General features: G+C 39.9%; 1 protein-coding gene and 1 long non-coding RNA gene across 2 annotated transcripts; one reads left to right on the top strand and one right to left on the bottom strand.

Moving 5' to 3' along the window:
- The first annotated feature begins 640 nt into the window (after window positions 1–640).
- On the top strand, window positions 641–4829 carry LOC137046048 (uncharacterized). Its single transcript, XM_067423101.1, has 2 exons — window positions 641–657; window positions 3829–4829. Exons 1-2 carry the CDS (start codon window positions 641–643, stop codon window positions 4715–4717), a joined length of 906 nt encoding a protein of 301 aa, XP_067279202.1. The 3' UTR covers window positions 4718–4829.
- A 4410-nt stretch (window positions 4830–9239) lies between these two features.
- Window positions 9240–10652, bottom strand: LOC137045879 (uncharacterized). Its single transcript, XR_010898877.1, has 4 exons — window positions 10608–10652; window positions 10021–10061; window positions 9844–9895; window positions 9240–9534 (listed from the first exon to the last, which is right to left on the bottom strand). It is a non-coding gene; the product is annotated as an uncharacterized lncRNA (long non-coding RNA).
- Between the last annotated feature and the right edge of the window lie 11130 nt (window positions 10653–21782).

Below are 21782 nucleotides of genomic sequence, written 5' to 3'. Positions count from 1 at the left end.
TATTTTGAAGTGATGAAAACTTTCATATTAGGGTGGGCTATCCCTTTTAAAGTCACAATATCTATGATGTATAGAATATTCAAAAACCAGTAGAACAATGTTATGCATTTTGTAGATTTGTGTACTTACTAGTGTTGTCAAAAGTACCAACTACAAAATCAAGTTGGTATTGAAATTAAAAAAATGTGACTATACTAGCATTCACTCCAATCACAGATATACTACGAGCATGTGAACACTATGGTGAATCAGAGGTGTTTAAGAATCCGTTCAGAAATGCAAATATTATCACATTTTTTGAATTTCAGTACCGACTTGGTACCTCAGTTGGTATCAAACCTGTGTTTCTTATCTTAATAGATTTAAATGAATAGTTCAACCAAAAATGAAACTTCTGTTATTAACTCACCCTCATGTTGTTCCAAACTTTAACAAATTAAGATGTTTTTAATCTCATAATTTTTGTCCATCCACTGAATGTCCACTTAACCAAAATATCCCGTTTCAAAAAGTGCATATGGATTCAAATCATATGGATTACTTTAACATTGTCTTTATGCACTTGATACTAAAAAAACTTTGGTTGACTGGATAGACAAAAATAAAGAGAGAGAGAGATTAATTTATTTTTATTCTGAAAATGAACCAGTCTAATGGGTTTGAAACAACATAAGTGTGAGTAAATGACACCAATGTTTAAAATGTTTTTACACATCAAATGATCTTACAAATTCTTTCTTTTATGTAAAGGTCCACTGTGAGGATTAACCCTGACCACAGCAAGTGCTCCTCAAAGTTCCAGGTCAGCAAAAGAAATGGAAAGATAGTAGCCTGACAAGTCAGACCTACATCAAGATGTTTGGTCTGGGAACTCACCATTGACAGCTCAATCCGAGGGGCGGGATAAACGGTTGTCTTTCAAACTCTCTGTGCACGCGATAGGATAGCGCTACAACCAACCAGAGCAACGTGAAGTGGAGCTAGTTGATATATTAAACTTTCGCCGTATCCGGTCAGCAAAACTCCGAACACATCTTCCCTTCTTAAGAATGACTTCAGTGCCGTTCTTTGTTCTTTTCTCAGAGATAAGCTTAACTCCAAGTCTTCCAGAGTCGCGGTCAAAGCTGATTCGAAAGACCGCCATTCTCCAGCTTCTGTGTTTACTAGTGGCAGGCAAGCGCAACTCTGCCGTCATTATGTTAAGCCCGCCCACCGACTCTATACACGATGTGATTGGTATCTTTTGTATTTTTTGCAATTACCTTTTTTATTTTTCACTCTGTGCCGGAAACAAGCTTCCATAACTAAGCAAAAACTTTTTTCTTAAATGTTGTTTCCTGTTTTTTTCTTCTTCTGTTATTATTAATCTTTGTCTTCTTGTTCTGGTTTACTATTATTTGTAGACTTTTTTTACTTTCTTTTTTTTACTGTACAGCCCTTCTTTTGAATTTGTAAGTTTTTATGACTGAATCTGTTCATGAATAGTCTTAAAAATGTTATGTTTAAAAGTTGCTGCAGGCTTTCAGAAAACAAAGTTTTAAAACCAAAATTTAAAAAAAATTAAGCAGTTGTCATTGCTTCTTTTTATTGTTATTTATGAGGACCTGTTGAAATATAGTAATTGGCAATTTGTACAGTTTTACAGTAAAGGAAAAGTGGGAAATGATTTACAGTAAATTAATAAAATTACTGTAAGTTTCACAGTAAAAAATATATGGTACTGTAAAACAAATTACAGTAAGATAAACTGTACTGTAAATAGTAATACAGTATTTTTACTGAAAGTTAGTTTACAGTAAGTTACTGGCAACCAGCTGCCAGTAAGTTACTGTAATTTCTACAGGAATTTTTTTACAGTGTAGTTACTTATAACTACAACTAAAGTGAAGCCACAAGTGTGTTCATGCTTTATTTAAAATCTGAGGCTGTGTCCAAAACTGTGAATTTTATGAAACATTTTCTAAGACCATGTTTGGATTTTTTTTAGAGATTCTTTTATCAAATAAGTTTGTTGGCCTTTTGTAGTCTTTTGTCTAATGTCTGGCAAGGAGAATAGCTCAATTAATGCTTCAATGTGCTCACTCGACAATTGAAAGGTTTTTATGTACATCTCAACATTGACCCTTTAAGTAATCACCTTTATGATCCTTATCATTTCATTCCAGATCACACAAATAAAAGTGTGGCCTGCCTTTTCCCCTTTGTCTTCTCTGTTTCTCTCTCTTTCTTTAAGTGAAGCATATCCCCTCCCCACATATGTTTCTCCTGTCAGAGGCTTACTAGGTTTGTCCGGTGAGAGGGTCTCATGGTCCCTACTCTTTACATGGAAGAGGATAGCTGGATCGGAAGGATCTCCTGGTTGCTATAATGATTACCAGATGTGTTCTATATAATGCAAGTACACTCTTAAAACAAATGTGTTGAAAACAACACAACATGTGTTGTTTTCAACACATGTTCTGAGTGTGCTCAGGGACAACACATGTTGTGTTAAATACAACACAGACTATGTGTTGTGGAGATATACACACAAATGTGTTACTTTACTAAACACATTAATGTGTACTTTTTGTGTACATGATCGACATCCTGATCGATTGCTCCTGTCTGTCTGCCTGCTGCTGCTGCTGCCTCATTGTTTGTAGCTCTGTATAGCTGTGTTTGAATCTCTATTTGATATATTTTCTTTGTAATTTACACTGCTAAATATAACTTGCTCATCACCATATAGTGTTTAACATAGCCTATCAATTTAAATTTGACATTACTAGCTTTAAATCTAAATCACTACCACACGTTAGCTTTTCGCTAGCCTGGTAGCTTTCCATCCCAGCATCCAGGTCTCCTGTTTTCTGAGTTCTTTAGACAACTGTGGTGAGTTGGATTATTAAAAAGACTCCATCAGACAACTGTGGTAAGTTTTGGATTCATCAACGAATACGGTAAGCCATGTCTTCTTCTCCTGTCATTGTCACTTGCACTGCATGCTACATGTTTAGCATATCTATCTCCGTTGACGAACAGGGCTTCACATGTGATAAATGTAAGGAATTAATCAGGCTGACGGAGAAGATTTCAGATTTAGAGACACGCATCCAAGCATTATGTGAGAGTAGTGAGAATGTAACAGCTTTAGATACTGCTTTGGATGCGACTAGCTTAGTGAACACTCATTGTTTGGTTCCGGCTGAGCCCGCGCAGCAGGGCTGGGTGACGATGAGAAAGCATAGTCCCGGATCAAAAAAAACACTCTTCAGTTCCGATTAGAACATCAAACAGGTTCTCCCCACTCAGTGATGCACCCACTGAGGATCCTGTTGAAAGTGCCCTAGTTATTGGCGATTCTATTACACGGAACGTGAAAATAGAGACACCAGCCACCATAGTCACATGTTTACCGGGAGCCAGAGCGCCTGACATCAAAGCAAATTTAAAAGTGCTGGCTAAGGCTAATCGTAAATTCTCTAAGATTATTATTCACGTTGGCACTAATGATGTTCGACTTCGCCAGTCGGAGATCACCAAAATTAACTTTAAAGAGGTGTGTAAACTCGCAAGTACGATGTCAAAAGCCGCATTTTTCTCTGGTCCTCTCCCTGCGAAAAGGAGTGATGAAATAGTTAGCAGATTATCATCACTCAATGGCTGGTTGTCTAAGTGGTGTCTGCAAAATAACATAGGTTTCATAGACAATTGGAAAAGTTTTTGGGGCAGACCTGACCTGTTGAAGATAGACGGCATTCATCCCTCCTGGGCTGGTGCTGCTCTTCTCTCTAGTAATTTGGCACGTAATCTTAGAGCTAAACCTTGACTCACTGGGGCCCAGGTCAGGAAGCAGACAAACTGGCTAAACCAACCGTCTGCTAGCTGTCTCACGTCACCAAAGTCAGCTAAATCCCAGCACATAGAGACTCTTTCACCTAGATATTATCATATAGAGACTGTGTCTGTTCCCCGAATTAGTAAATACAAAAAACCATCAAAACCATTCAACAGTAAAAATTTAATTGATGTCCAACAAATAAACAACAGATATAATACGGATGAACAATTGATAAAGCTTGGGTTGCTGAATTTTCGATCCCTTTCGCCAAAAACGCTTGTTGTCAATGATATGATTATAGATCATAACTTAGATGTGCTGTGTTTGACAGAAACCTGGCTAAAACCTGACGATTACATTACTTTAAATGAGTGCACCCCCCGAGATTATTGTTACAAACATGAGCCACGTCTGAAAGGTAAAGGGGGAGGTGTTGCTGTAATTTATAATAATATTCTCAGTATTACTCAGAAGTCTAGTTTCAAATATAATTCCTTTGAAGTTTTGGTGCTTTATGTAACGCTGTGTAGTGTAAATGATAAATCCCTTCTGACATTTGTGTTGGCTACTGTATACAGGCCACCAGGGCACAATACAGACTTTATCAAAGAATTTGCTGGTTTTGTATCGGAGTTAGTATTAGCTGTAGATAAAGTACTAATTGTTGGGGATTTTAATATCCACGTAGACAATGAAAAAGACGCATTGGGATTGGCATTTAGAGACATTCTAAACTCTATTGGAGTTAGACAACACGTATCGGGACCCACTCATCGCCTTAATCATACTTTAGATCTAATAATGTCACATGGAATAAATGTTGATACTGTTAAAATTCTGCAGCAGAGCGATGACATCTCAGATCATTACCTAATATCGTGTATACTTAATTAACCTAAGGCTGCAAAGCCATCCCCTCGCTTCAAATATGGCAGGACGATAACCGCTGCGACTAAAGATTGCTTTGTACATAATCTTCCTCATCAGTTCCATCTCCTCAGCATTACAGATAGCCAAGATGAACTTGATGCTGCAACAGAAACTATTGACTCTCCTTACTAGCACTTTAGATATAGTTGCTCCCCGGCGCTTAAAGAAGATTAAAGCAAATAATCCAACGCCGTGGTACAACGAGCACACTCGGGCCCTTAAAACAGCAGCCAGAAAAATGGAGCGCAGCTGGAAGAAAACAAAACTAGAGGTTTTTCGCAATTTGTGGAAAGAGAGCATGATTGCATACAGAAAGGCCATAAAAACTGCTAGATCTGCTTATTTCTCAACTCTTTTAGAAGAAAACAAACACAACCCTAAGTATTTATTCGATACAGTGGCTAAATTATCAAAAAATAAAGCTTCAGCTTCTGATGTTTGTAAACAACACAGCAGTAATGACTTTATGAACTTCTTTACTAGTAAGATTGATAATATTAGGAATAAAATTATAACCATGCAGCCGTCTACTACAGTATCACTTCAGACAGAGCATTGTAGGGTCACTGAGGAAAAATTACACTCATTCACTACTATAGGAGGAGAAGAATTGGCTAAACTTGTAAAATCATCAAAATCAACAACATGTATGCTTGACCCTATACCGACTAGGCTATTAAAAGAGATACTTCCAGAGGTCATAGATCCTCTGCTTAATATCATTAATTCATCTTTGACATTAGGATATGTACCGAAAACTTTTAAGTTGGCTATAATTAAACCACTTATTAAAAAAACGCAACTTGATCCTAAAGAATTAGTCAATTACAGGCCAATCTCGAATCTACCGTTTCTATCAAAAATACTAGAAAAGGCAGTGTCTTCACAATTATGTTCTTTTTTAGAAAGAAATGGTATATGTGAGGATTTCCAGTCAGGATTTAGACCGTATCATAGTACCGAGACTGCTCTAATTAGAGTTACAAATGATTTACTCTTATCATCTGATCGTGGTTGTATCTCTCTATTAGTGTTACTCGATCTTAGCGCTGCATTTGATACTATCGATCACAATATTTTTCTGAATAGAATCGAAAATTATGTTGGCGTTAGTGGAACTGCTTTGGCATGGTTTAAATCGTACTTATCTGACCGTTATCAGTTTGTAGCAGTAAATGAAGAGATGTCACACCGATCACAAGTTCAGTATGGGGTACCGCAAGGCTCAGTGTTAGGACCGTTGCTTTTCACCCTGTATATGCTACCACTGGGAGATATCATTAGGAAGCATGGCGTTAGTTTTCATTGTTATGCTGACGATACTCAGCTCTATATTTCCTCACGCCCTGACAAAACCTACCAATTCACAAGATTAACAGAATGCATAGCTGATATAAAAAATTGGATGAATAGTAATTTTCTGCAACTTAATTCAGATAAAACTGAATTTTTAATTATTGGACAGAAAAGCTCCACAAGTAATAACCGAGAATACTGTCTAACACTTGATGACTGCTCTGTCAAGCCCTCGTCGTCAGTGAGGAACCTGGGTGTGCTCTTTGATACCAACCTTTCATTTGAAAGCCACGTTTCTAGCATCTGTAAAACCGCATTCTATCATCTTAAAAATATATCTAAATTACGGCACATGCTTTCAATGCAAAATGCTGAACAGTTAGTACATGCGTTCATGAGCTCAAGGCTAGATTATTGTAATGCTCTACTGGGTGGTTGCCCTGCTCGCTTAATAAACAAACTCCAGCTAGTCCAAAATGCAGCAGCTCAAGTTCTTACTAGAACCAGGAAGCATGATCATATTAGTCCAGTTCTGTCAACACTGCACTGGCTCCCTATTAAACATCGCATACATTTTAAAATCTTGCTTATTACTTACAAAGCACTAAATAGTTTAGCTCCCCGGTACTTAAGCGAGCTCTTAACGCATTATACTCCATCACGTCGATTGCGGTCTCAAAACTCTGGCCAGTTGATAATACCTAGAATATCTAAATCAACTGCAGGCGGTCGATCATTTTCCTATTTAGCTCCTAAATTGTGGAATAGTCTTCCTAGCATTGTTCGGGAAGCAGACACACTCTGTCAGTTTAAATCTAGACTAAAAACACATCTCTTTACTATGGCATACACATAGAACATTTTTAACTTTCATTATTCAATTCAATTGACTGATTGTTAGGCTGCATTAACTAGGTCAGCCGGAACCGGGAACACTTCCCATAACACCTGATTTTCTCGTTACATCATAAAAAGAGTGACATCTACGCTAATGTTAGTCTCTCTGTTTATCCCGAGGTTTATCCCGGATCTGGGCCCTGTCCAGATCGGATGGTGGACCTGCCTGGACATGACCAACGCATCCTGGAGTGTCTGCTGAGCCGTGTCAAATGGTGTCTCCTCCGAATTTGCCTCACTGGCACGACATGCTCAAAACCCGTCTTCGGCGCAATAATTCCGATCTTTCATGTATTCATACTCTTGTGTAATCGACGCCCCATCCTAAATAAATCTGTCTCTTCCGTGATACCCTGAAAATTTTGAATAATCCGATCTAATATGATTTCCGACCTGTAAGGTTGCCAGAATAATAATCTTACACGGTGTGTTAATAGGCCAGAGGGGAACTGGCACCCCGACTGAGTCTGGTTTCTCCCAAGGTTTATTTTTCTCCATCATGCCCCGATGGAGTTTTGGTTCCTTGCCACTGTCGCCTTTGGCTTGGCTTGCTCAGTTGGGGACACTAAAAATATGATTAAAGTTATTCAACTTATTATACAAATAAAATATATGAATTAGGTCTTATTTAATTCTATAAACTATAATACTGCTCTGCCAACATTGTCGCTATATGATAAATTAAAATAAGCTGATAACATCACTGTTTTCTCCAGTACGACTGTACAGCCAAATCAAATTTTGTCGCAATATTATCCTGTTTGACACTGTGAAGCTGCTTTGACACAATCGTGATTGTAAAAGCGCTATATAAATAAAGTTGATTGATTGATTGTACATCCAACACAACTGTGTGTTATAGATTTATTATTTATTTTTTTTACTATAAAAGATTATTGAAAAAGCTAGATCAGAATACAATATGTACACTTATTATAAAATCACACTGAAGCATTGACTACTGATCATATATTGTGTTTATTTAGCTTTTTTCTGGTTTTAACATTGGAATTAACTGTATAAACAAGTTAATACAAAAATAAGCATTTTAAAAACATGAATCATACAAAACATGAATCAAACACTTATTTAAATAACAACATACATCAAATATGATTAAAAAAAACTTAAAAATTGAAGTCAATAAAATATCACACCACACACATAATTCATATTTACCTAAAGAGTGCATGTACTTTCCTTAATCAAACCAAACAGAGATCAAGTTAGAAGTACCAAGCACCTTCATCTTGAGGGTAAACGTGGAGGTGTTTGGTCACTTCTAACTTGATTTGTTTGGTTCCATAGTGAATGAACTTTGCTTAGTGGGCTAAGCTAAATGCTATCAGATCATCACTGCGTGTCAGAGAGATTAAGTGCACACACTGAGACGAGAGAGGTATGTATCAACTCGTTTTAGTTAAGCGAATAACAGTTTAATATGGAAAAGGCGATGAAGTAACCCTTTAAATGCCAAATCAAGTTTTGTATTGACAAAAATATTTTCCAAGCACTTTTGACAGTTATAAATGGTCTGTTAAAATTAGGCACAACACTACAATTTGGCAATTAATTCTGCAGCATTTGATCGTTTGCAAGTGGACTGGGACAAAGGCAGGTCACATAATCAAAAAATGAGAAAACTGAAGACAGTTGGCATGGATATTGAAGATTACACAGCCAATAGTATTTGAAAAGTTTGTCTAGAGCACAAGTGAGGCTTTTGACATCAAGTGGGAAGAGCAAAATAATTATTATTTTCCACAATTACATACTAGCTTAAAGGGTTAGTTCACCCAAAAATGAAAACTATGTCATTAATGACTCACCCTAATGTCGTTCCACACCCATAAGACCTCCGTTCATCTTCAGAACACAGTTTAAGATATTTTACATTTAGTCTGAGAGATTCTGTCTCTCCATTGACAACATATGCACAGTATACGGTCCCTTTCCAGAAAGGTAATAAAAACATCATCGAAGTAGTCCATGTGTGAAGTCTGTGGGTTAGTTAGAATTTTTCGAATTTTGAATTTTTCGAAAATATATTTCGGTCCCAAAATAACAAAAGCTACAACTTTATTCAGCATTGTCTTCTCTTCCGGGTTTGTTTTCAATCCGCGTTCGCGACTGCAATAAACGAAGCGAAGCGAAGACTATAAACGAATCTTGTGCGCACCAGATAACACTGCGCAGTCGCGAACGCGGATTTAAAACAAACCCGGAAGAGAAGACAATGCTGAATAGTAGTTTTTTGTTATTATTGGACCAAAATGTATTTTTGATGCTTCAAGAGATTCTAACTAACCCACAGATGTCACATATGGACTACTTTGATGATGTTTTTATTACCTTTCTGGTCCTTCTGGAAAGGGACAGTATACCATACATACGTGTTCAATGGAGATACAGAAAGCGCTCGGACTAAATATAAAATATCTTAAAAGACATTAGAGTGAGTCATTAATGACATAATTTTCATTTTTGGGTGAACTAACCCTTTAATGTCCTGTAGAGCCGATGGAAACCAGCTGCGGCCGAGTTGACATTGATGATCCTTTTATGCCAGACGTTACACTGGTACCAGCCTACAACAATGAAACAATGAAAAGCATCAGAAAATGTTGTTGCATGCGACATTGCAACTTTATTAAAAGCTAACATAATGCATACTGGCGCCAGTTCCAATGGAGTATGTGAGCAAAATTAACAGCTTTTACTGACAGTGACGCTACTCCAAGATGCCGTGGGTAGATGATGATGAATGAGGATTAACATAGTGTCTATTTGAAATGATTACTAAATTATGAATTGAGTGTTACAATGTACATGTCATTGTCACGTTACCACATTTAGAAATGTGTGCACATGCCACAGAAATAAAAAAAAATCCTTACCATCCTGCTGATTATCAGCATTCTCCAGTCTGTCTTCTTTCCCACCTGTCATCTTGGAAAATTCAATGTCCACATGCAGTGAATAAAACAGAAACAATGAAATATTAATATTAACAAATTATAAAACAACCTTTGTGTAAAGTGCTCAGCAGCTTTGTTAAACATGTATTAACTTACCAAGTGTAATATGATGTGACTGGATCCTGGTCTTCCATTACCTAGATAAAATATATAATAATAACAACAACACCATATTATAATGCCGTAATCATATAAGAGTCATAATATAAACCAATGAGAAAATGTAAATGTTAAATGTTTTCATCCCGTAATCCATACAACTTTCGTCAGTGACAAGCCGCTGGCACAAAGTGGCGTGTTTTTTAAACTAAGATAACGTTACACAACCATAGACTGTAAAAAAAAAAAAAAAAAAAAAAAAAAAATACACAACACACGTCGCCACAACGTCGTTTAAACTACCGCATAGTATTTGGTAAAAGCCAAAAAGGACTATTACGAGTACAAACTTAAGGAACCATGCATATTAACCTTTAAGTATTTTTAAAAGCAATAACGTTACCTATAAACCCCTTTGCAAAACGTGAGAGCTCGCTGACCTAATTAACATTCGGTGTGGGAACATGGAAACGGCATAACGGTTAAAACAAACAAATTATGTTTCCTAGACAATTAACACAAATCTGTCTCATGTTAGGCAGAGAAATATTCACTCTTTTACGCGTTTAATTAAATTCACTCACCTGAGACAGACTGAAGAACTGACAGGCTGGCCAGCTTCGGTTCTCATTTGGAAACGGACGACGACTGCGCATGCGCAGCAATGTCATTCCGGTAACCTAGTTGTTTTGGGTTGTTTTCCCCCAGAGAGTTAAATGAGATATTCACATTTGCAACGTGATAAATAAATCCAATAGTTAAAGTTGCCACAACCCATTGAGTATTTGCAACAGAAAATATGCTTTTAATGTAAACATACTACTACATGTGTTTTACACAGTAATTGTGTAAACAGCTGAACACTATATTTACACATCATGTGTCTGTAGTAACACAAAATGTGTTACGTATCCTTTAACACAAATTTTGTGTTAATTTTTAACACATCATTTTTAAAAGTGTACCACCTGTAGCATGTCCCCATACCATGAGATGTATATGGGATGTAATCTTTCTCTCATTGGTTAAATCCACACCTCTTCTCTTTTTCCTATATATTGCATCCTAAAAATAAAAAGCTGGAGACGAACTTTTTACCTTCCCCTCAGATCTGAGTCATATGTTTGTTCGAATCCAACAAGGAGGGCAGGGAGATAACGGCATGTGAACGGTACACTTTGACTAACTCAACGATCATTTCACACTTTTGAATGTATGAGACAATCCTCATTATTCTTTTTTTATGAATCTTTTGTTTTTTTAACAGCCATTATTAAAAGCCATTTTAACATGTATGCCTGCCTAAATGGCCCATAAACAGCGCAGTATTTCATTTAGTAAGCCACAATTATCTAAAGTATGGAACCGCATGGTGACAAACAAAAAAAAAAATGGTGGGAGAGAAAAAAAAATTAAACCTTATCGCTTTATTTCAACATAATAAGTCGTTATTTCAAGATAAATTGTTATATCAACATAAGTCTTTATTTCAACATAATTTGTTATTTCAAGATAATAATTTGTTATTTCAAAATAATAATTAGCTATTTTAACATAAGTCGTTATTTCAAGATAATAATTCGTTATTTTAACATAATATCTCGTTATTTTAACATAATAAGTCGTTATTTCAACACAAGTTGTTATTTTAAGATAATAACTTGTTATTTCAACATAAATCGTTATTTCAACATAATATTCATTATTTCAACATAAGTCGTTATTTCAACAAAATAAGTCGTAGATTTATTTCTCTCTCTCACACACACACACACTCACTCACTCACCTTCTGTAACACATACAAGCTCCCATATATACTGTACCAGCTCAGAATTATTATTTTTTAAAGGCCTAAAGTAAACGTTATAATTCCAGGTCATTCCAGCATCTTACATTACCCTGTCAGGCTTGCAACTGGGACTGGGGAGCTAAAATCCTTTAAAAAAAACTGTTTTGCACAGCTTCTTGCGTATGCTTGCACTCTGTAACTCCAGGGTAGTTAATTTTGCGATGTGTTGCAGCCTTACTTTGTGAAATAGGCCTACAGACACCACAAATGACACAAGCATGAAATGATAATGATATATAAATTGTAAAATAACCTAAATTATTGTTCAATCTTTCTTGTGAAATGTAATCCCATGCAATCTGGTATGAATATTGCATTATTGCAACCGTAAGCTGCATAAAATACAGGCATAATTGCTCGCTCTCTATTGACTCTGAATGCTAGCGTTGAGTGGAGAGACCCAACCAATATGGCGCTCCAGCACATCATGGGGTGTCTACGTATATGATGTCTATGGTACTTCCAACGGCTCACTACCACACCCTGGCACGAGCTCACCACGCCCCAAGAAATGTTTTTCCGTGATCACATGATTAGAACAGCTTTAGTCCAGTATGAGTGCTTGTGTTACATGAAGTAGAAACATTATGAATGAAACTCTCGTAACTTGCTTTCAACATCCTAATGAAGAAAATACAGATAAATAATGCAGTTGTAAGTACATGTTAAGCTTTTCTTGTGATATTTTGCCGCCCGTCATGTCTACAGATAATTTTTATACTTCAGATGCTTCCAGACAAACCCTGACACGCAAATGGTTGCCGTGGTAATGAACAACAACACCGTAACGTGCTGGCGTATAACGTTATAGTCTAGCTTTTATTTGAGGAAATCTGTTGTAATAGGCTATTAGGTTTGAACTTATTGGTCCTGCGCTTTTTTAGTGGCATTCAGTATAAGTATCTGGCTGTTCAATGTTCATAGATTAGTTAGTGGTCTCATTCTCTCTTTCACTGCTGCTTCGCTAGCATGAATAAATTAATGAATGAAAGCATTGTCGGCATCAGGAGTTCTACAGACATTTCACCCTCCTCCACTTCAGGTAACGGTGGTGTAGAAAAGTCCTCTACTTTAAAGTCCCCCCCCCCCAGCCTCTCTACTAATAGTGAAGCTGTAAATTTGAGTTATCAAGAAATATATGCTAGAACTTTTCAGTTTCTAAGCTATTTTATTGATAAATCCCAGAACTGTGTTGACAATACATTTCTGTGCTAATGGTTTTGTGTGAGGCACGCGCAGCACACAGTGAAGCACACAGTAAACAGAAAACTGAAACTAAAAGCATGCAGTTTAGCGCGATGATTAACTTGCGTGTACAATAAGCGTGCATTCTCCCGATCAATTTTGAGCATCCAGATGGTAAACAAACATGTCTAGTGGAGAGCTCTCAGAGTATGCATTTATTTGTAATTTTTAACTGTTCAAAACAGAGCCTGCGTGTCAGGAAATTGCTTATCCTATTGCGCCCTCTATAGGCCAGCAACTAGTGGACATCAAGCTTAAAGCGTCATGAAAGAGCATTAAGGTCGACTGGTCGATTAGTCGACTAGTCGGTGCAAGTCGGTATGTGTGAAACGGGCGTCACTTGCTGCTGCTGCAATTGATGTACAGGGAAGGCTTATACTTCATGTTAAACATAAATATATAGCTGATACAGCAAAGACAACGTCAGCAGTAGCCTATTGACCACACCTACTATGGTACTGACGACAAAATAGGCTACAGAATATTTCCTTCTGTATTGACAGGTAGGCCTACAATATTAAAAAAAAAAAAAAACACTAATTATGTTGTTTTTATTATTAAAAAAATAAAGTCATTATTTAGATTCTTTGGCGCACATAAACTATTTACGTTTTTGTGCGCAACAAAAAAAAAATCTAAATAATGACTTTATCTGCCAAGATATTGTCTTCCGTGTAGGTCTCGGACGTGAACTCACCTGAAACTCACGCAATAGCTGCGCTCCTCCTCTTCCAGGTCATGTATTGAACCGTGGAGCTGTGTCATATTCTTGCACATGCGCCGAGTTCACATCAATAACTTAGTGCATAAAGTCGTTATTTCAATTTTTTTGCGCACAAAAACTATTCTCGTGCCTTTTATGGGTCTTGTGAGTGGGTCAGTGGAAATGTACTAAATGCCAATGGAGGCCTTTTTGAAGCCTTTCTCAGCCATCAGCTTTCAACAAAAATATCTGTGTCAAAAACGTGTGTTCCGAAGATTAACAAAGGTGTTACGGGTGTTCATGGCATGAGGGTGAGTAATTAATTAAATCATTTTCATTTTTGGGTGAACTAACCCTTTAAGAAGGTTTACCTTAAGCAACCTCCTAAGGTATGGTTCGGGGAACACAGCTAGAAATCGGATACCTTCAGTTAAGTTATACCTTTAGAGTCTTCATAGCATGCTAAGAGACAACATTATCGGGAAATGCAGCCCAGTATAAAAAGAACCACAGGCCCACACGGAATCTGCGAGCACAGATTTCTGCAGATAGTGCCGTCATTTGAGAAGCATACACAATTGCGTGCTTGATTGTGAGGGCTAGGCTAGTAAGCTGCACTTTTTGATGTGACAGGAGTAGGCGATATCTCGAGATTTAAAAAATATTGAGATATTTTCTAAACACGATATGTATTTTGACATATCGTATATATCGATATATTGTTTATATTTAATTGTAATTCCGCCCCTTTGCTTGTTTGCCTTGTCACGTACCTCCTGACCTCTCCCACCATGTTGAAACAACGAGAGGGTTTCATTGTGTGAAATGAAAGTGCCCAATGAAGTGCCCAATGAAGTGTGAGCGGAGTGAATAAGTGGGGTGCGCCGTGTTCGTGGGATGTACTGGAGTCCTGGTGGGCAGCCCGGCAGGGTGTTGGCAAAGGCATTGGAGGAGGGCAGGGTTTCCTCGGACCAGGTGATGGGAGTCATGAATATCTTGTCTGGCAGAATGGGTTTGGACCGCTCAGGCTGTTCCTCGGAGGTGAAAAGGCGCGAGAGGGCATCCGCCTTCACATTCTTCGAACCGAGTCGATAGAAGATGGAAAAGTTGAACCTGGTGGAGAAGAGGGTCCAACGAGCTTAACTGTTATTTTATTGATTGCCCGGTAGTCGATGCAGGGCCGCAAGCCTCCGTCCTTCTTGGCCATGAAGAAGCTGGATGCAGCAGGGGACGTGGATGGTCGTATATAGCCCTGATCGAGTGCCTCCTGGATGTATTCTTCCAAGGCCTTCTCCTCCGGTAGGGGCAGGGGATAGATCTTTCCCCTGGGCACTGGCTTACCCAGAAGCAGATCAATGGCACAGCCCCATGGCCGATGGGGAGCCAGCTTGGAAGCCCGGTGAGGTGGGCTTAGCAACACGTCGCTGAAGTGGGCTTAGCAGGGTGGAATATTAACAGATCGCTGCTCGAGGGGACTCTCAATAGACGTTGCACAGGCGGGAATACTCCTGGAACGAGATGTGGAAGGAACAGGCAGTGCAGATAAACAACTTGAGAAACAATTCTCTCCCCATTTGAGGACCTCACCGGACTTCCAGGAGATGACAGGATTATGCTGCTCTAGCCATGGGTGCCCTAGGATCACATCAGCGGTGGAATCCTCCAGAACTGGTAGGTGTATGTTTTCCACCTGAAGAATACCAGTTTGGAACTGAAGAGGGCAGCAAGGAGACTGACTTGCCGCCGGCTTAACGGCCAGCCGGTTATGGATTCAACTTGGAAGACGGACGGAGTATGAGTCGTCGGGAGGTGGAGCTGATGGCAGAGGGCGCCGGAGATGCATGGGTTCAGAGATGCATGGGCATTTCCAGTTGCATGGGTTTGGAGACTGGTTCTGGAGGCCGATTCTGGTCGACAGCGGGATGGCAGGCTCAGACACTGGTCCTGGTGTTCTTCGAGACAACGCCCTCATACGAGTGGCGAAGCAGATGGACAACTGAATGAAGCGTTCTAGCCCTATGGAATCCTCGTATGCAGCAAGATGCAATCGCACGCAGGGATCCAATCCTTGATGATAGGTAGTCAGAAGGGATGGCTGCCAAGGTCCGAAACTGCAAGGCATATTCAGTTACAGACAAATTATTTTGCTTTAAATTATCAATCAATCAATCAACTTTATTTATATAGCGCTTTTACAATCACAATTGTGTCAAAGCAGCTTCACAGTGTCAAACAGGATAATATTGCAACAAAATTAGATTTGGCTCTACAGTCGTACTGGAGAAAACAGTGATGTTATCAGCTTATTTTAATTGATCATATAGCGACAATGTTGGCATATCAGTATTATAGTTTATAGACTTAAATAAAACCTAATTCATACATTTTAATTGTATAATTAGTTGAATAACTTTAATCATAATTTTAGTGTCCCCAACTGAGCAAGCCAAGCCAAAGGTGACAGTGGCAAGGAACCAAAACTCCATCAGGGCATGATGGAGAAAAATAAACCTTGGGAGAAACCAGACTCAGTCGGGGTGCCAGTTCTCCTCTGATATGATATGATATGATATAATTGCTCACCCACTGAAGCATCCTATGTGGGCTTCCCAAAGACTTTCTTGAAATGAGCGGTGAAACTGGAAAGCGATTGCACGATGGAATTATTTTGGGCATACAGGGTTCCGGCACAACGCAAGGCTTTGCCACTCAGTTGTGATACGATGAATGCCACACGGGAATGATCGGTCGGATATAGGTGCGGTTGCATCTCCAGGACCAGCGAGCACTTCAGGAGGAATCCATTGCAATCCTCCGCCGATCCAGAGAAGGGTGCTGGCTTGGCCATGGGACTGGCAAACTGGGGTGATGTGGAAGAGGTGCTGGTGGATCCGGAAGTGTTTGCCACCATAACTGATGGTAAGGGCGCAGCGAAACGGCATCCACCAGTTCTTGGAAGGGATCCGGGTGACTCATACTGGTGCTCATGGTTGTGGTCCGGTCTTCTGTTACAGGTACAGAGTCTACGGAGACAAGATGGTGAGTATCAGGTTTATTGAACAACCAGTATAGAGTGAAACTTGACGGGGTGCAGGTGGGCTGATGAGAGTTCGGGTTTGTTCTTGCTCAGGGTGCACTGAAGAAAGAAAAAAAAAGAAAAGAAAAAAAACAACGCTGGAGAGGAACACTGGAGAACACGAAACACACACACGCTAGACACTGGAGATCGCTGGAGACTGGGTACTAAACGCTGGAGGTGGGTAGGTAACATCGAGGGAGTCATTAAGGTAAGCAGAAGAGGTTAGTACCTTTCTCTTAAGGAGACCAGACAGTGACTGTGTGGGTGTGTGTGCCTTTTGTGCTCCTGGTGATCGTGGTGGTGATGAACTGCAGGTGTGTGTGGTTAATACTCAGGTGAGAGCGCGCACATTCGGTGACATGGGAGCGTGGCGTGTCGGTGACAGTTGAAAGATATGAAATAGTTAATTTAATGATTTGTCTACAATACAATTGTAAAAGCAATATTTTCTCTGTTAGTAGACGCAAGGGAGATCAAGCTTTGTTTAAAACAAGTTGTTCTATTTGTATTTGTATCGTAAACCTTAAATAAAATGTAAGAAGTGAATATTTTTATTTGTAATGCTTTCAGTTCCAATAATCTTAGATCTTTATAACACATTTAAAACCATTCCACAATCCGTATAAGTCTGCAAAATTTTCACAGAAAAAAAATTCTGCGCAGAAATCACATAAGAAATACATTTTGAAAATGAAAAAAATCTTTAAAAAAATGTATTAAAAAAAATCCCACAGATTCCGTGTGGCCCTTTATTTGGTTTAGTAGTCTAAAATAACCTCACGTGCAACCAAGATAGAAATTAAGTGGAACAAACATTTTAAATTTTTCAAACTGGCGGTTACCGATTAATCGTAATTGTGACCAAAATTGCTTTGTCAGCTGTTGTAAATGGTGATATTTTTGCAAATGTTTCCTAAAAAAATTAAAACATTAGCCTACGTGAACAAAAAAAAATCATGAATATTAAATAATGAATTTAAAACAAAGTTTGTAGTTCTTTGACCCGTTCATTGGAGCAAAATGCAACCCCTGCACATAGTGGGACAATGGCGGCACTTTTATATCTTAAGATTTTATATTGTTGTTTTTACAAACATTCAACAACCTTATTTAATTTGAAAGCGGGCTCATAGGCAGTTTTCGCTTTTGATATAGCTACGCCTAGGGTAGGCCTATTTATGAAAATCGTGGCTTTTATGGTAATAGTATATAGAAGCATAAATTTAACCTCAATAAAAGTGAGCCTGGAATGAATATGCCTGGCATTAATGTTAAAATTTCCAATGAAAGGGTAAACCTCAGGGATTTTTGAGCACCAACTTGCAAAAGTTCTTAGTATCATTATAACTACAATGCGTTAACTGATTCTCTGTCTTATTCTGCCCTCTAGTGGCTTTATCGAAAAAATAACAAAGCTGAACAATACAGACTTATCACTTTTGACAACCATTGAGTGTTTTTATTAGTTTCCTGTCGCAATATAATTTCATTCATATGGTGGTTTAACATAATAATTGTCACAAACTTGGCCTCTGTGGCTCCTTCCGATCGCCACCAGAGGGCTCCTTCACCCGAGTATTAGCCTTTCCTGCACTACATTTCCCATAACCCCATACCTGGACTGATAACACTCACACCTGCCTCTCATCACCCAGACTATTTAAGCTTCACTCTCCTACACACTCATTGCGAAGTCTTGTTTTGTCACGGCTGACATTTCTGGGTGTTTCATCTGTGATTGGTATTGCTGTGTTTGACCTTGGACTGTTTTGTACCCTGAGTTTGTCTTGCTGCCTGCCCTGTGACCTACCTGCCTGTTTCCTGAATAACTCTGTCTCGTCTGCTGCCTGCCCTGACCCTTTGCCTGCTCTCGTTTACGACTCTTCTTTGCCTTGAATACTACTGTTGCTGTTGTTGACCCCTGCCTGTACGACTACGTTTGTTTACAATAAAGCTGCAAATGGATTCAACCGAGTCTGCTGCCTCGTTACAGAAGACTTCGCCAGACCAGGATCCAGCGGCTATCTATCGTCTGTCAACAGAGGTTTCTGCCCAAGCCAATGTACTAACCATCCACCAACAACAACTTACCCGTCTCACTACCGTAACCGAGGAATTGGTGAAGACGCTACAAAGCATGCGACTCCCCAACGCTGATGTAGATCCACCATTACCCACACCGCCTACACGAGCAGCATCGCCATTTTCCACCACTACAAACCCACGCCTCGCCTTCCCTGAAAAATACGACGGCTCACCAGCAAGATGCAAGGGGTTTCTGCTACAATGCACACTGTTTATTTCACAACAGCCCACTCTATACCCCAACGATGTGAGTCGCATCGCCTTTGTTTGTTCTTTGCTAACTGGTAAAGCACTAGAATGGGCTACTACTGTGTGGAATAACGGTCAACCAACATTTACCTCATTAGATTAATTCTTAAAGAAATTCCGTGAGATTTTCGAACACGCCGAGGGAGGTACGGAGGCAGGTGAATTACTGCTAGCACTTCGCCAAGGAAGACAAACTGCGGCAGAATACGCCCTCACTTTTCGCACACTAGCTGCTCAAACAACCTGGGTTGATGACACACTAAAACTGCTGTTTTGCAAGGGCCTAAATCTGGATCTTCAGTCTGAGTTAGTTTGTCGCGACGAGGGGAGAACCTTGAATGACTTCATTGATCTGGCTATCCGTGTCGACAACTTAATTCGCTCACGGCGCCCTCCAAGAAGCATTTCGTCAGCCTCAGCCTCAGCCACCACTTCACCAATGCAAGATTCTGAACCAATGCAAATTGGCTCCACTCACCTGTCCTCGGAGGAGAGGGACAGACACATTCTACAACACCTTTGTCTTTATTGTGGTCAACCCGGCCATATGAGAGCATCGTGTCCAACTCGACCTACAAGCCGAAATGTCACTGTGGTGAGTTCCCATTCTCTCTCTCCTAATATTTAGATTCCAGTCAGACTCCTGTTAAGTGATAACTCAGTTTAATGCCCTAGCCATGATTGACTCAGGAGCAGCTGGTTACTTCATGGACTTGGAATTCTCCAAGACACATAATATGGCATTAATTCCCTGTGATTCTGTGTTGTCAGTGGCAGCGTTAGACGGATGCCCCCTGGGGACTGGAAGGGTTCGTTACACCACTGACGACGTGACTCTTCAAGTCGGGGCATTACACATTGAAAAGATACGTTTCTTCATTATCAAGTCACCTCAAAGTCCTATCATCCTTGGATTACCATGGTTGCGCCAACATAACCCACAAATATCATGGGCAGACAACCAAATAGTTCATTGGTCTAACCATTGTCTCCTAAACTGTCTTCAGACCCTTCTACTACCAGACTCTCCCAAACAAACACCACCCCCTAACTCACTACCAGCCGAATACCAAGATCTCTCTGAGGCCTTCAGCAAGTCCAAGGCAGCCCAGTTACCACCCCATCGCGCTAGCGATTGCGCCATTGATTTAATTCCTGGTATGGCACCCCCCAAGGGTCGCATCTTCCCGCTTTCTCAGCCTGAGTCTGAAGCAATGAAGAATTATAATGAGGAGCTGGCCAAGGGTTTCATTCAACCATCTACGTCTCCTGCATCTGCTGGGTTCTTTTTTGTAAAGAAGAAGGATGGGGGCCTAAGACCCTGTATCGACTACCGAGGCCTCAATGACATCACAGTGAAATTTCGCTATCCCCTGCCGTTGGGTCCAGCTGCCCTAGAACAACTTCGCACGGCCAGATATTATACTAAGCTTGATCAGAGCAGGGGATGAATGGAAAACCGCTTTCTCCACTACCACAGGGCACTATGAAAACCGGATGATGCCATTCGGGCTGGTCAATAGTCCGTAATCTTCCAAGCCTTCATCAATGACGTCTTCCGGGACATGCTAAACAAGTGGGTAATAATATACATTGACGACATTCTTATTTATTCAGATACTTACCCTGACCACGTCCGCCATGTCCGTTCCGTCCTGCAAAGACTTATAGAGAATCAACTCTATGCCAAAGCTGAGAAGTGTGAATTTCACCAGACCGCCACTTCTTTCCTGGGTTACATTATTAGTCCTGAGGGGGTTGCCATGGATGACAACAAGGTCCAGGCAGTGATTAAATGGCCCTTACCAACCACCATCAAAGAACTGCAACGCTTCTTAGGATTTGCCAATTTCTACAGAAGATTTATCAGAGGCTTCAGCACAATTGCTTCACCTCTCACCTCCATGCTCAAGAAGGGAAATGCTAAGCTGCTCTGGTCTTCTTCTGGTAAGGATGCTTTCCACAAGTTGAAGGAATTGTTTACCACAGCCCCCATCTTACATCATCCAGACCCCGAACGGGAATTCATCGTCGAGGTGGACGCCTCCAGCACGGGTATAGGGGCAATCCTCTCTCAACGTCAGGGCAATCCCTCCAAACTGTTTCCTTGTGCATATTACTCCCGCAAACTCACACCCACTGAACAGAATTACAACGTGGGAGATCGTGAGCTACTGGCCATGAAGGCAGCCTTAGAACAATGGTGGCATTGGTTGGAGGGAAGTAAGCATCCATTTGTTGTCTTAACTGATCACAGGAACTTGGAGTATCTCCGTTCAGCGAAACGTCTCAACCCCAGACAGGCCAGATGGGCCCTGTTCTTCACCAAGTTTCAATTTACTGTTACCTACAGACCTGGATCCAAGAACACCAAGGCTGATGCTCTCTCACGTCAATATGAGTCCTCCTTAGTACCACCAACCAGCGAACCTATACTTCCTCCTACTATCATTCTTGCACCCATTCAATGGGATATCATGACAGAGATCACAGACGCACACCATACTGAACCACCTCCTCCGAACTGCCCTGCCGGTCGTACTTATGT

The sequence above is a fragment of the Pseudorasbora parva genome, chromosome 18, assembly GCF_024679245.1.
Source record: "Pseudorasbora parva isolate DD20220531a chromosome 18, ASM2467924v1, whole genome shotgun sequence".
Classification (NCBI taxonomy): Eukaryota; Metazoa; Chordata; class Actinopteri; order Cypriniformes; family Gobionidae; genus Pseudorasbora; species Pseudorasbora parva.
Note: the sequence above shows the minus strand (reverse complement) of the source record. Positions and strands in the feature narration are given on the sequence as shown.